At 34.1% G+C, this 13,326-nt stretch overlaps 1 protein-coding gene across 1 annotated transcript in view; it reads right to left on the reverse strand.

The window, feature by feature from the left end:
- The window catches only part of LOC133175760 (putative elongator complex protein 1), a 30,949-nt gene that overhangs the window by 13,534 nt on the left and 4,089 nt on the right, over positions 1 to 13,326 (reverse strand). Inside the window, exons 5-17 of the mRNA XM_061310873.1 lie at positions 12,711 to 12,796; positions 12,501 to 12,600; positions 11,176 to 11,266; positions 10,768 to 10,891; positions 8,734 to 8,830; positions 7,509 to 7,712; positions 6,087 to 6,257; positions 5,131 to 5,227; positions 3,760 to 3,918; positions 3,209 to 3,321; positions 1,613 to 1,710; positions 1,231 to 1,284; positions 580 to 682 (exon numbers count right to left, since the gene is read on the reverse strand). Coding sequence (XP_061166857.1) covers positions 580 to 682; positions 1,231 to 1,284; positions 1,613 to 1,710; positions 3,209 to 3,321; positions 3,760 to 3,918; positions 5,131 to 5,227; positions 6,087 to 6,257; positions 7,509 to 7,712; positions 8,734 to 8,830; positions 10,768 to 10,891; positions 11,176 to 11,266; positions 12,501 to 12,600; positions 12,711 to 12,796 — 1,497 coding nt within the window. The remainder of the gene's footprint in view (positions 1 to 579; positions 683 to 1,230; positions 1,285 to 1,612; positions 1,711 to 3,208; positions 3,322 to 3,759; positions 3,919 to 5,130; positions 5,228 to 6,086; positions 6,258 to 7,508; positions 7,713 to 8,733; positions 8,831 to 10,767; positions 10,892 to 11,175; positions 11,267 to 12,500; positions 12,601 to 12,710; positions 12,797 to 13,326) is intronic.

Here is a 13,326-nt window from a genome sequence, read left to right on the forward strand (position 1 = left end):
GAAGTGGTAGAGGTATAATACAGATACAGAGCCAATATCAAGTTATAAATAGTGTACAGTAAATATGTTGTGTTCTTAATAGTGTTGATATTTAATTTTTGAGAATTTATGAGGACATGAACTATGACACTTCATGCCGGCATATTTCATGAAGAACTATAGACTTTACATGTATATTTTCTTTTTTAGGAATCACTTAACACTGCATGATTCATTTAAAGTTTTTAACACACAGAATTAATAACTTTTTATTCACGAGAACTTTATTTTCGCATTATTACATGGGACTGCCTGCTCACTAAAATTTAATTCTCACGTATATTTGTAGTACAAAAGATTATATAGAACAAATACCAGAGTTTGTGAAAATTATGCCTTGCCTCAAAAATACCAAATGACCATCTTGCAAAAATAAGGTGTTGCAAAAATTTGGTGATTTACAGAGCACAAAAATGAGAAGCGAAACAAATCCAGTATTAACTGTCATAGAATTAAATTATTTTCAGCCTGGGCAATCAATAATTGTGACTGCCAGGAATGAGAATTCAAAACTGAATGATAAATGCCCTGTTTATCTACCTTCTACTCTGGTTTTCCTGCAGATACATCGTAGAGTGTGAGTCAAGGTTGTTAACAGTAAGAACTCCTTGTGGACAGCAAATGACGTACAGTTGGAGGCAATCTGCATGACAAAATAAATATGTCCTTCTGAATTTTTTTTTAAAATCCATGTCAGATTCTGGGGCCTCTTGACGATTCTCAGTACCATCAATTAATATGAAATTCACACACAAAAAAAAGCATGAAATACATGTATACTGTATATTCTTTAAACTAATTACAAACAAAACTTAGAACTAATACCTAGTCACTATAAATTAAATTTATTCACAAAAGTCCCTATAAATTAAAGAAAAAAAACCTCAAAACATCATTGTAACTCCACTGTTTTTTTTTTTTGCATTCAAAATGGTTGGTACCTGCATGCAGTGATGTCACATTGGTCAAGGCCCGAAAACAAGCATTTCAAAAAATTCACTCTGGTATTAAATAGGGGTTTTTCCCCATTATGGCTTTTACCTGTGCATAAATTTTGGTTTGTTTTTATTTCAGTCTTATTTCAGCCTGTTCTACAGAATACCAAAGAATAAAACACCACAGCAGGTAACCTTTAATTATAGTCTTGGTATTAAAAACATATAATAAATAGATTTCTAAACCTTGACCTACCTCTGTGTTGTTGACATAAAATCTGTATCTGTTTGTAAGCCCCAGCACAACTTTCTGAAATAACACATTTCACTCTATAATATTTATACACATAGATCAACCTCAGCAGACATTATTTCAAATCTTAATTTACACATACATGTAAATGTAGGCTGATGAAAAGATTGTACTACTAACAGATACATATCACAGCCGACAGATACATTCCTAAAAGGTTCTTGTTTAAAGTAAGAATGAATTATAATCAGGTACTGCATATTGTGACAATGTGGCCACATTATAAACTTTATTACCTCATCTCACAGACTTTACTAATTTCATTCATTGGATATAGTCTTTTCTAGATCAAATAACAAAATTCAAAGACATGAAAATAATGCACCTGTTCTCCTATAGAACATAATGCCATCTGTTGGCAAGGAATAGGGAAAGACAACTCCTCTCCAGTGTTTAGTTCCCAAGGAATAATCATTTCAGATCCTTGAAATAAAGAATATCATTGATTTTTGTTATCTTTAATGGTATGAAAACATTGTTGGGATTCTGAGAAAAACTATTATCAAACTGCTGCTCCAATCCAAGTTCATTATACAGTTAAACTTCGTTATCTCGAAGTTGACGGGACCATTGATGAACTTCGAGATATCCGGGGGTTCGACATATCGAGGGTTATAATCAAAATGAACTTCAAATAAACTTAGTGCAGTGAACATGTACTTAACAGTAAAAACATGTTAAAATTCCTTCTTGTTTGAAATTCTGTATACGATTTCTTTAGTATACATGTACATGTATTTAGCAATAAAAAGATTTTTGCATCCTCTTTATAATTCACAAAATAAAAACTTTGTATAACATGCACAGAAGTGTAATCCTTCTACCAACGTGGCAAGTCAACCGCTAGCATCGTTTCCCTTGTATACATAACCGGATATCGTCTATGCATAGTAAATTTAAAACCGGTCGTTGTCAGAATAACGAAAACGAAATATACATTTTCGTTTATTGGAAAAACATGATCATACATGCATTATCGGTCAAAATAAAATTATTTTACCATAATAAAATCAAATGCAAAAGAAGAATCACACACTTTTGTCTAACAACAGAACAACACTGAATCACAGGGCACTAGCACAAGTTTTCACTGCGGTACACGTTCACATGATGGTTTGTACGGACGATTGTAAATTCTGCACGCTCACATAGGAAAAATAAATTCTAATTGCATAAAATTACAGAATTTTGTTTCACTTCGATGTTTATAATTTTCACTTTTATATGCATAAATTATGTATGCGCGCATATTTCACATAGCATTAAATAGCGATTACAAGATTTATAAACATACCCAAGTCACAAAACAGTTAGCGTGTCATCCATGTGTATGCATTAGACTAATACACACAACCTTTGGCTTGCATAATTAAAATCAAGGTAAGCCATACATACACTTCGTATAATTATCGCGCTATTATCTGTTGATCCCAAGAACACAGCTAGGTAACCCGAGCGTGACAGACAGGTGGGTATTATCAATAGAGCATTCAGTTTACCTAACGGGACTTGATCATCAAAGCGGAAAGTTATTCTGACTTCGAGATAACGCATGTGATTTAAATGAATGGGTACACGATTTTACTTCGAGATAACCGGGATATTCGACATTACCGTGTTCGACATAGAGGGGTTTATTTTAATCATTTATAAAGCAAATATCGTCGGGACCGCGGTCTTACTTCGACATATCCCGGGTATTCGAGATATCCATGTTCGAGATTTCAAAGTTTAGCTGTATATATATATATATATATATATATATATATATATATATATATATATATATATATAGGAAATTAATTTGCACAATTGAGGTACTAATCCTCTAATTTATTTATTCTTTGGCCTTAAAATGGAATTTTCGAACTTAGAGTTAAAAATTGAACTACAAATTTTGCCAATAAGTACATTCACTAACCTATATCATATTTCATGATGAAACCATCTGTTAATTGTATGGCTAATATGGCTTCTTCAGACTCACTATCACAGCACATGTTATAGACAGCACCGTCAACAAACGTCTCACACCTGATGTCAATATAAAACCAATAAATTACATCCCAGCACATATGCAAGATTAAAAACGGATCAGATGCATGTTAAACATGTAAATTTTTGCTGATTTGTAACGCACTTCTTCTGAGAAGTTTATTTGCAGGAAATCATGAGACATTTTAATTAACTGCAATCTGCAACAATCTTTATCAGTGATATTAGATATGGTTTTGAAGTGATGGTCTCTGTTAAAACTTTAAAAAAACTACAAATAGTAAATGTTTTACACTCATTCAAAAGATGAACAAAGGTATTTAATCAAAGATAAACTTGAATAGCATCCCATCTTTTAAACATGCTTTTCCTTATCTATTTTATGTAATACACATATATACAGGTAAATGTGCAATGTATTAGTATATTCTTTCCTTTGGTTGACTTTGTCAACATTGATAGCTATACAAAACTTACGTGACCAATAGATTTTCTCCATCAAATTTACAGGAGTAGAGAGTTGAATGCTGGGATCTCTGATCGTCTACACAACAAAACAAAACAGTATCTGCACTGAACCATACCACATGATGAACCAACCTTGAAGTCCAAGATGTCTGTGACAACCCTTTTATGCTGTCAAACAGAAAGAAAAACAAGATGTGTTTGTGAAACACTGATGCCCCTGTATGGCAGCTTATGGCGAAGGTTAAAGTTTCTCAAATGCAAGTCAAAATCCAGGCCAAAAGATAAAAAATGTTAAATTTGAAAGCCCTAGCACCAACCATTCAAAAGTTATGGCCAAGGTTAAAGTTTTTCAAAAGTAGGTCAAACTCCTATGTCAAGGTCAAAGGGTCAAAGTTGTTGGTATCCAAAGAGAGGTCTTGTCACAAGGATTACATATGTGAAGAATGAAAGCCCTAGCACCAACCATTCAAAAATTATGGCCAAGGTTAAAGTTTTTCAAAAGTAGGTCAAACTCCTATGTCAAGGTAAAAAGGTTAAGGTGGTTACTATTCAAAGGAAGGTGATGTCACAAGGCTAACATATGTGAAGTATGAAAGCCCTAGCATCAAACATTCAAAAGTTATGGCCAAGGTTAAAGTTTTTCAAAAGTAGGTCAAACTCCTAGGTCAAGGTCAAAAAGGTTGATATCCAGAGGAAGGTCTTGTCACAAGGAATACACATGTGAAATTTGAAACCCCAAGCACCAACTGTTCAGAAGTTATGGCCAATGTTAAAGTCTCATAAAATTTTGCAAAAGTGGGTCAAACTCCAAGGTCAAAAGGTCAAATATGATGGTACCCAAAGAAAGGTCTTGTCACAAGGAATACACATGTGATATATGAAAGTCATAGCTCCAACCAATCAAAAGTTATGGGCAAGGTTAAAGTTGACAACAGACAGACAGACAAACAGACAAACAGATAAACAGACAAACAGACAGACAGGACAAAAACAATATACCCTTGGGATCTTTCGATCCGGGGGCATAAAAATCCACTCATTTCTATGATAAGATCAATCAATTATAATGAAAAGAAATACCGGTAAATAAATTCAAAAAAAAAAGAAAAGAAAATCAATTAAAGAATTCATCAAAATTTAAGGGTCAGTGGTCATGGCCATTTTTTTACCTTTTAAACCTTTTGGAAAAGAAGAACAGCTCTATTAAACTATAGCAAATTGCATTAAATATTACAGCTAGAATGTGTTGTTTTTCTTTTAATACTACAGTTGAAGAATAAAAAAATACATTTTCATATTTTTAGGTAAATCTGTGGAGTAATTTATTGACTATACCCAGCTTCCCAACAAAGTGGTTTAACATGCATATCTGTGACTCACGTGTAAATTCCTTTCAGCGATGGAGTTGTACAGCACGTCTTAAAACTGTTACCCCCTGCACCATCTAACTTGACACTATCATCCTTGGTTTCACTGTCTGTAAAAGTGTAAATAACAGATTTGTAACAAAAACATCTTTTTAAAAACTTAGCATACATTTTATTTCAAATTGTTTTCCTTGATGGTGAAACTATGGAAATTTCCATACACGACATGAATCCATCAGACCATAAGCATTAGGCAGTATGAATTTTTCATCTGCCTATAAAGGCAAAATGCATGGAATGACAGATTTTAGAGAAATTTCTACAAACATCTGTGTTGATTTTGAAAGATTGAAAATCAGGATAATGAACTTTTCCAGTCTATGAGAAAGATATTGGACCATCAGACCTGACCAATGTGCAGTGCTTCTGGTCCGATGCATCATTTTTACACCGGACCAGAATGTCCAATGTCTCAGTGTCCAGTTTTGAGCTTTACAATTTTGATGCAGAGTCATTCAAATGTTTGTTATAAGTAAAAAAAATATCGCAAAAATCCAAATACGTAAATGAATGTGATTAAAACTGCATGGACCGTCTACAGTAATAAGATATCACTGGTTCTGCATTTTCACGTGTTTCACTTTTTTTACATTAGGATTTTCGGTTTGACAAAATTTGGTTCGGTCCTGTGTGTTCATTGATTTAACAGGACATTCGCATAGACTGCTTTTCAACATGTTTTTCATCCTTCTATACATTTCACTAAAGAATCAACACATTACAAAAGAACTAGCTGTGACAAAAAGGAATTTTTACAGAGAAAAGTTTTTTGTCTTGTGTAGTAGTGTATTTGGCCTAACATTAAACTCCTCACCTAAAATTTTATGTTTAATAAGAGTGCGAACAATATAATGCACATCATTAAAAGTACATGTACACTTCCGTATTCAGTGGTACAATGACACTTACTGTCAAAAATGTAAACAACAACTCTCCCATCATCAAGCAACAATAGAGTGTCGTCAGTATTTCCATGACAACAAAATGTGACCAGATTGACTGCGGAGGGTAATTGAAGGTGATACGCAGACATTGGTGGAGGCACAACTAACTGTCGAGCTGGAGTTATCAAAACTTTACCTATGTAAAGAAAAAAAGGTTTGTGAAGGTCAAAGAGGAAATTAATCTTGATCCAATCCAAAGTAAAGCTTAACAAATAAAAAAAAAAAAGAGGCCCATGGGCCACAACGCTCACCTGAGTAACTTTGGCCTTCTGTTTTTCACCTGATTTCCCCCCTGTAGTATTATTGTGGCCTTGCCTTACCCACGCCGGGGGGTCATGATCTGAACAATATAGAATCTACACTACCCCAGGATGCTTCCACATAAGTTTCAGCTTTTCCAGCTCAGTGGTTCTTGAGAAAAAGATTTTTAAAGATTTTCACTACATATTTCAATATAAAACTTGGATTTCATATTGTGGCCCCACCCTACCCCTGAGGGTCATGATTTGGACAATTTAGAATCTACACTACCCCAGAATGCTTCCACATAAGTTTCAGCTTTTCTGGCCCAGTGGTTCTTGAGAAGAAGATTTTTAAAGATTTTTTTCTACATATTTCAATGTAAAACTTGGATTCCCTATTGTGGCCCCGCCCTACCCCCGGGGGTCATGATTTGGACAATTTAGAATCTACACTACCCCAGAATGCTTCCACATAAGTTTCAGCTTTTCTGGCCCAGTGGTTCTTGAGAAGAAGATTTTTAAAGATTTTTTCTACATATTTCAATGTAAAAATTGGATTCCCTATTGTGGCCCCGCCCTACCCTCGGGGGTCATGATTTCAACAATTTAGAATCTACACTACCCCAGGATGCTTCCACATAAGTTTCAGCTTTCCTGGCCCAGTGGTTCTTGAGAAGAAGATTTTTTAATGACCCCTCCCAATTTTCGTCTTTTCTTGATTATCTCCCCATTTGAAGGGGGGTTGGCCCTTCACTTTAACAATTTAAACTCCCCTTCACCCAAGGATGCTTTGTACCAAGTTTGGTTAAAATTGGCCCAGTGGTTCTTGAGAAGAAGTTGAAAATGTGAAAAGTTTACAGACGGACGGATGGATGGACAGCTAGAAGGACAGACGACGGACAACGGGTGATCAGAAAAGCACACTTGAGCTTTCAGCTCAGGTGAGCTAAAAAGGAAACACGTGTGAATGAATGAACAATTATAAAATAGATGACCAATCAGAAATGTTCATGTATACAAACATGTTTCAAAGATATCGTAAACCAGTGTTTATATAGGATTATAATTCATTCAACTTTTTCTTCATTCATTTACTACATGTATTTCCTTCAGAAAACTTCACCCATTTCTGCATATTTACTAACTTCCATCAATGACTGCTACCAGAGCATTGTTACTGCTATGGGTGGCCCAGTGCCCGGTATACTGTAAATATTTCCCACTCTGACATAACACATGTAGACGATATGCATGTTCTGGGTCCCAGGTAAGGGAACAAACTCTGTCGTCATCAAAAGTGATACTTTGTTTTAGATACCAGTGGTAATTTCCTACACTCCAAAGCTGAACTGAAAAAAAAAATCTAAAAGCTCATATGCATCACAAAATCCTTCATGAATACTAGTACACATGTAACATAAAAAAAAAATGTTTAAAATATGGACATTTTCACATATATTATTATAATACTCATAACAATTTTTTTTAAAAATGTAAAATATATACAGTGTTCAAAGCTACAGTACAAATCATTTAAGTGAATTTCATTACAAACCTTAAAAATAATAAATTGTAGCTAAAAGTTGTTTTACCTGGAGCTGGAAATTCTGTACCCTAAGTGTGTAACTTCTAGAATTTATTCAATTACTTCTTTAAGTCCTTCCATTCCCACACTCACTGTTTGACTTCAGTGTAACTTACTGTATGACTTAGATGTAACTTACTGTATGACTTAGATGTAACTTACTGTATGACTTAGATTTAACTTACTGTATGACTTAGATGTAACTTACTGTTTGACTTAGATGTAACTTACTGTATAACTTAGATGTAACTTACTGTATGACTTAGATGTAACTTACTGTATGACTTAGATGTAACTTACTGTATGACTTAGATGTAACTTACTATTTGACTTCAGTGTAATTTACTATACAACTTCGGTGTAACTTGTGGTTTGACATCAGAACAACTTCTTGTACCACTTCAGTGTACATGTAACATACTGTACCACTTTGCTGTTACTTACTGTTCGACTTCAGTGTCATTCACTGTGTGACTTTGGTACAACTTACCATATGACTTCAGTGTCATCCACTGTGTGACTTTGGTACAACTTACCATATGACTTCAGTGTCATTCACTGTGTGACTTTGGTACTACAACTTATCATATGACTTCAGTGTCATTCACTGTGTGACTTTGGTACAACTTACCATATGACTTCAGTGTCATTCAATGTGTGACTTCAGTACAATTTACCGTACGACTTCAGTGTGTGACTTTGGTGCGACTTACCGCACGACTTCAGTGTGTGACTTTGGTGTGACTTACCGTACGACTTCAGTGTGTGGTTTTGGTGTGACTTACCATATGACTTCGGTTTAACTTCTGAACCTTCCGGTACCAAATCTTCACACCACACAGCTAACACAGTGGAATCTGTATTCCAGAGGAGCTCATTCACCTAAAAATAGTTCTGGACTTGTTCACTCAAAACTATGACTGATTGGAATTTAATCCCTCACAAATGTACATGTAGAATTTTATCTTAATGATCTTCCCATTTAACAAAATAAATGTTACCAGTCTTTACCACCACTGATCATGACTAACTCAGTGCTTTTGCATAGAACTTTTTTTCTGCTTAATATTTCATAATTCCACTTAAAAAATTCATGTATAATACAATGTAAAGGCAAGACAGAGGACTTTTTTTTTTTTTTTAAATTTTCATCTTTCACAATGTTAACTGAACAGAAAAATATTGCAACCATTGATTACCACAAATGTACATATATTTATATGTTGAGGCAAAACCTCATTTCAACTCAATGATCAATGAAAGAAAAAGTGAGCAAGCTCATATACCCCACGCTCCCCCAAAACTCGACAATGCAACACGTAATGAATGGCACAGTACATTTTAAATACACAGTATAATTCAAAAAGGGGCATTACTTGCAAAAAATCATCACATCAAAACTTCTTGCATAAAAGGACATTCAATACTTTGTATATTACAAATTTAATGGGGCTGAAGTTTCTAGATAAATAATGGAATCAAAATATGTTGGCAATATACAAATCAATACATTATGTCCGAAATACCTACAAAGTTTCAGGAAATTCAGTGCAGGAGTTATGAATCAGAATTTGTTGGTAATATACAAATCTATACATTATGTCTGAAATACCTACAAAGTTTCAGGAAATTCAGTGCAGGAGTTATGCTGACAAACTGTTATTTAAATTCCTCATTGATTTTGATTTGTTATTGAGTGTAAGTCCATGTCCAACACATGACAGTTTACGCACGCATTTAAATAATTGATGGAAACAAGATTATGATGTAGTCATATGAATTTGTTTATATACTGTACTTATAAAATTATTTAAGGCAAAGCACCAATTTGACGGGGGAGGACTATCTAAGATTTTGTGGTGCATATGTGTTAAATCATTAATATTTTGATCTCAAAATCAATAAAATATTTCACATAACATTTCATTAAAAAAGCTGATTCCAGTGGATTTCCTTATTACCTAGCTGGAAAGTTTCTTCAATATTAGGCAAAACTCTTATGGCAAAAATAATGGAATCGGAATTTCCTTGTAATATGCACATCTACACACTGTGTACTAAATATCTGCAAACTTAAACCAAATTCTGTGCAGCGGTTAAAGAGGAGTTGGGCTGACCAATGTTCATCTCTATATTCAAGATATGGCCAAAAATCTAAGTTGAAAAGTGCCGAAATTCCCAGAAAAATGAAGGAATCAGAATGTCCTAGTTATATGCACATCTACACACTGTGTACTAAATATCTGCAAAGTTTGATCAAATTCTGTGCAGCGGTTTATGAGGAGTTGCGCTGACAAAAAAAAACAGGACTAATGGACTGACTGACTGACACACTGACTGACTGACTGACGGACGGGTCAAAAACATTATACCTCACGCAACTTGTTGCGTGGGGTATAATAAATGCATATTAGCTAATTCATCATCACAGAGTTTTGGTTTCACTTTTGGAAAAAAATTCAGCAACTGAAACATTCAGGGAAGCATGGATCCCTAGATGCTCTTTCAAAGAACAGCAGCAGATAAGGGTTTTCATGTACCAATGCTTGAGAAAAAGGCTTGTTTCAAAACATCTAAACCTGGGATACCATCCATGATGCTGATACATATACTGAAGAGAGGCATAGGTTAAGCTCAGCTTCTTGTGGTTGAATTGAGCTGAGGTAAGTTGAGGTAAGGTAAGTTGAGGTAAGTTGAGGTAAGGTAAGTTGAGGTAAGGTAAGTTGAGGTAAGTTGAGGTAAGGTAAGATGAGGTAAGGTAAGTTGAGGTAAGGTAAGCCATGACAGGAAGCTGAATTTACATGTAAATCTATCCGTACCTTTACATCATTTACGCCAAATGGCAAAGAAAAGTCACCATGACGCAGACCATTTTTCTCAAAGAAAATCACATCATGTTTATTTGGCTTTCTTTGTGTCGAAGCAATCAGACTTCCGGATGGCCTATATTTAAAAAAATTATATCACATACATAAACCAACTATTATACCCAACAACTTTATTCATGATATGTAAGTTTGATACTGATTTGCAATTATTAATTTTTGTGACCGAGGAAACAATCTATATAAATACATGTACATGATAAATGATTGGTTTGTGGTGATACATATTCGTAAACTTTCACATATTTCTCGAACAAACTAACAGTTTGCCTTTACAGTTTCTGTGACAAATTTATCAAAGATTTCATATTCATTTAAATACAAATAAACATGTTCACCTACTTCCAAGCAAGAGCTTGTTCAACGCCATCTACATTTTCACTGGTAGACTGATGTTCGCATTCCCTGTTCCACACACGAAGCTTTCTGGCAGCTGCACAAGTCAGTAGAATAAACATGATCAATCTGAGTGTTTTAATCCAACAAATGTAGTTATAATATACCAAGAAATCTTATCAAACTTGATCAAATGTTTGATCTTCAACTCAGTGTACTTCATATTACCCGAGGTAAAAACTCAGTAATAAATGTAAATGAAGAAAATGGTGATATACATGTATTGCCTTGGTTACCAAATAAAGAATTCTATGTTTCTACACAATGAATAACACTATAAATTACTCAATACAGAAATGCTTCAAATTGCTAATAAACATACACATGGTATTTAGAAATGCCATTCTTTAATAATGAAACTTGGGTACAAGGAAGTCCTTGGGACATGAACTTTTAGTCCTTATAACAAAAATTCTTTTAATCCTTGTAAGAAAGTGCTATGGGTGGGGAAAGGTGTAACTTCCTAATATAACCAAAATTTTCTTATACCGTATAGCAAGAATTTTTAGCAGGGTGCTAACTTTGGCTTATTTTAGTGATTTTGTAGTAGACAGCTAAAATTTTAATTGCTAAATTAGCACCTTACTTATACAGTCAAACCTCGTTATCTCGAACTGACCAAGAAAATGCTTCGAGATAAGCGAGGATTCGAGATATCCAGGGTAAAATACTTAAGGAATAAGTAGTTGGGACCTCAAAATTACTTCGACATATCCATGGTATTCGAGATATCTGTGTTTGAGATACTGAGGTTTAACTGTATGTACTGAATTCAAGAAAAGAATTTAAATAATTTTGATCAATCTCATGTCAAATGTTACATCGTTCATCTGGTATTGGTATTTACTCAACATCTTGTGTAAATTGTATTCAAATGTATGTTAAACGTACTGAAATTTATCTAAAAGATACATTTCCTCTCTTTTGCAAAATCATTGAACTCTGTGTCCGCCAAAAAAGTTCTGCCAAAATTATTGGCATACCTTTGAGCAAGCAAAACGCCAAATTTTATATCCGCTAAAGAAACCTGCTATACAGTATCCTATTTCCATAAAAGCAGGTTTTACTGTATACACTGTAGAAATACTTTTTTCTGTGTGGGAATTTTCCACGTAAATTTGTCACAGCCATGTGGACACCATGGAAAAAAATACATTTACAATATTTAAACAACTGCAGATATTTTTTTATAATTTTTTTTTTTAAATCAAAGAACAAAAGTTATGGGCAATGTCATTGTACAAATAGTAGTAAAGTGTGCACTTAAGTACCTGTATTGGGGCAGATTGAACTGACAACAAAATACTGTCCATCACCACGCCAACTAATTCTTGGTTGTTTGTCATCCCAGGAAAGTGCTGCTTTCACTTCCTAAATGAAATTAACATACATGTACATTTAAAAGCAGTGCCTCTATGTTAAAATTTGAGTATGCTGAATTTTATCCCCCCCCCCCCCCCAAAAAAAATCAAAAACCGTACCTCTGTTTTCTGCTTTGCAGCTTCTTTTCCCACCGAACCGTGAAATTGGGTCTCCTTTTTCCCCCATCCCACATTCACAAATTCATCTGTAACATGCAACATGTAACAAGTGTAATTACTTCTACAAGCTTATTGCAGTGAAACATGGGTTACAGCGAACACGCATATTAAGAATTCACACTTATAGCAAGGTAATTTTCAATCCTTTCAGGTTTAAAATATAACAAATTATGTTTATTACAAATCAAACTTTGTTCATCTCTGGCATTTTGCTTTACGCATGTGTTTTTACTGTAAATGAAAATCTGATTCAACTTTTTGAGAAAAAAAAATAAAGTTTGTGTATTGTAATATTAAAACAAAAAAATGAAGATTCATTAAAGCTACAACGTATACATAAAGGATATTCAATGTTTTTTAGTTGCATATGGAATTTATTTCATCAGTGGGATAGGATTTTTTTTTCAAATTTTCTCTGCAAAGGAGCAGTGAAAATGTCAAAAAATCCTGTCTCACAACATCTCCGCTAGCCAAGGGCTTCTGATAAGCTACTCTCCTCATAAACCCTTGGCATACGGTGTTAAAAAAAAGTTGGGATTTTTTTCTCAAGTTGTGA

This window comes from Saccostrea echinata, unplaced genomic scaffold (assembly GCF_033153115.1).
Source record: "Saccostrea echinata isolate AGI-Se365-2 ecotype Australia unplaced genomic scaffold, CSIRO_AGI_Sech_v1 ptg000002l, whole genome shotgun sequence".
NCBI lineage: Eukaryota > Metazoa > Mollusca > Bivalvia > Ostreida > Ostreidae > Saccostrea > Saccostrea echinata.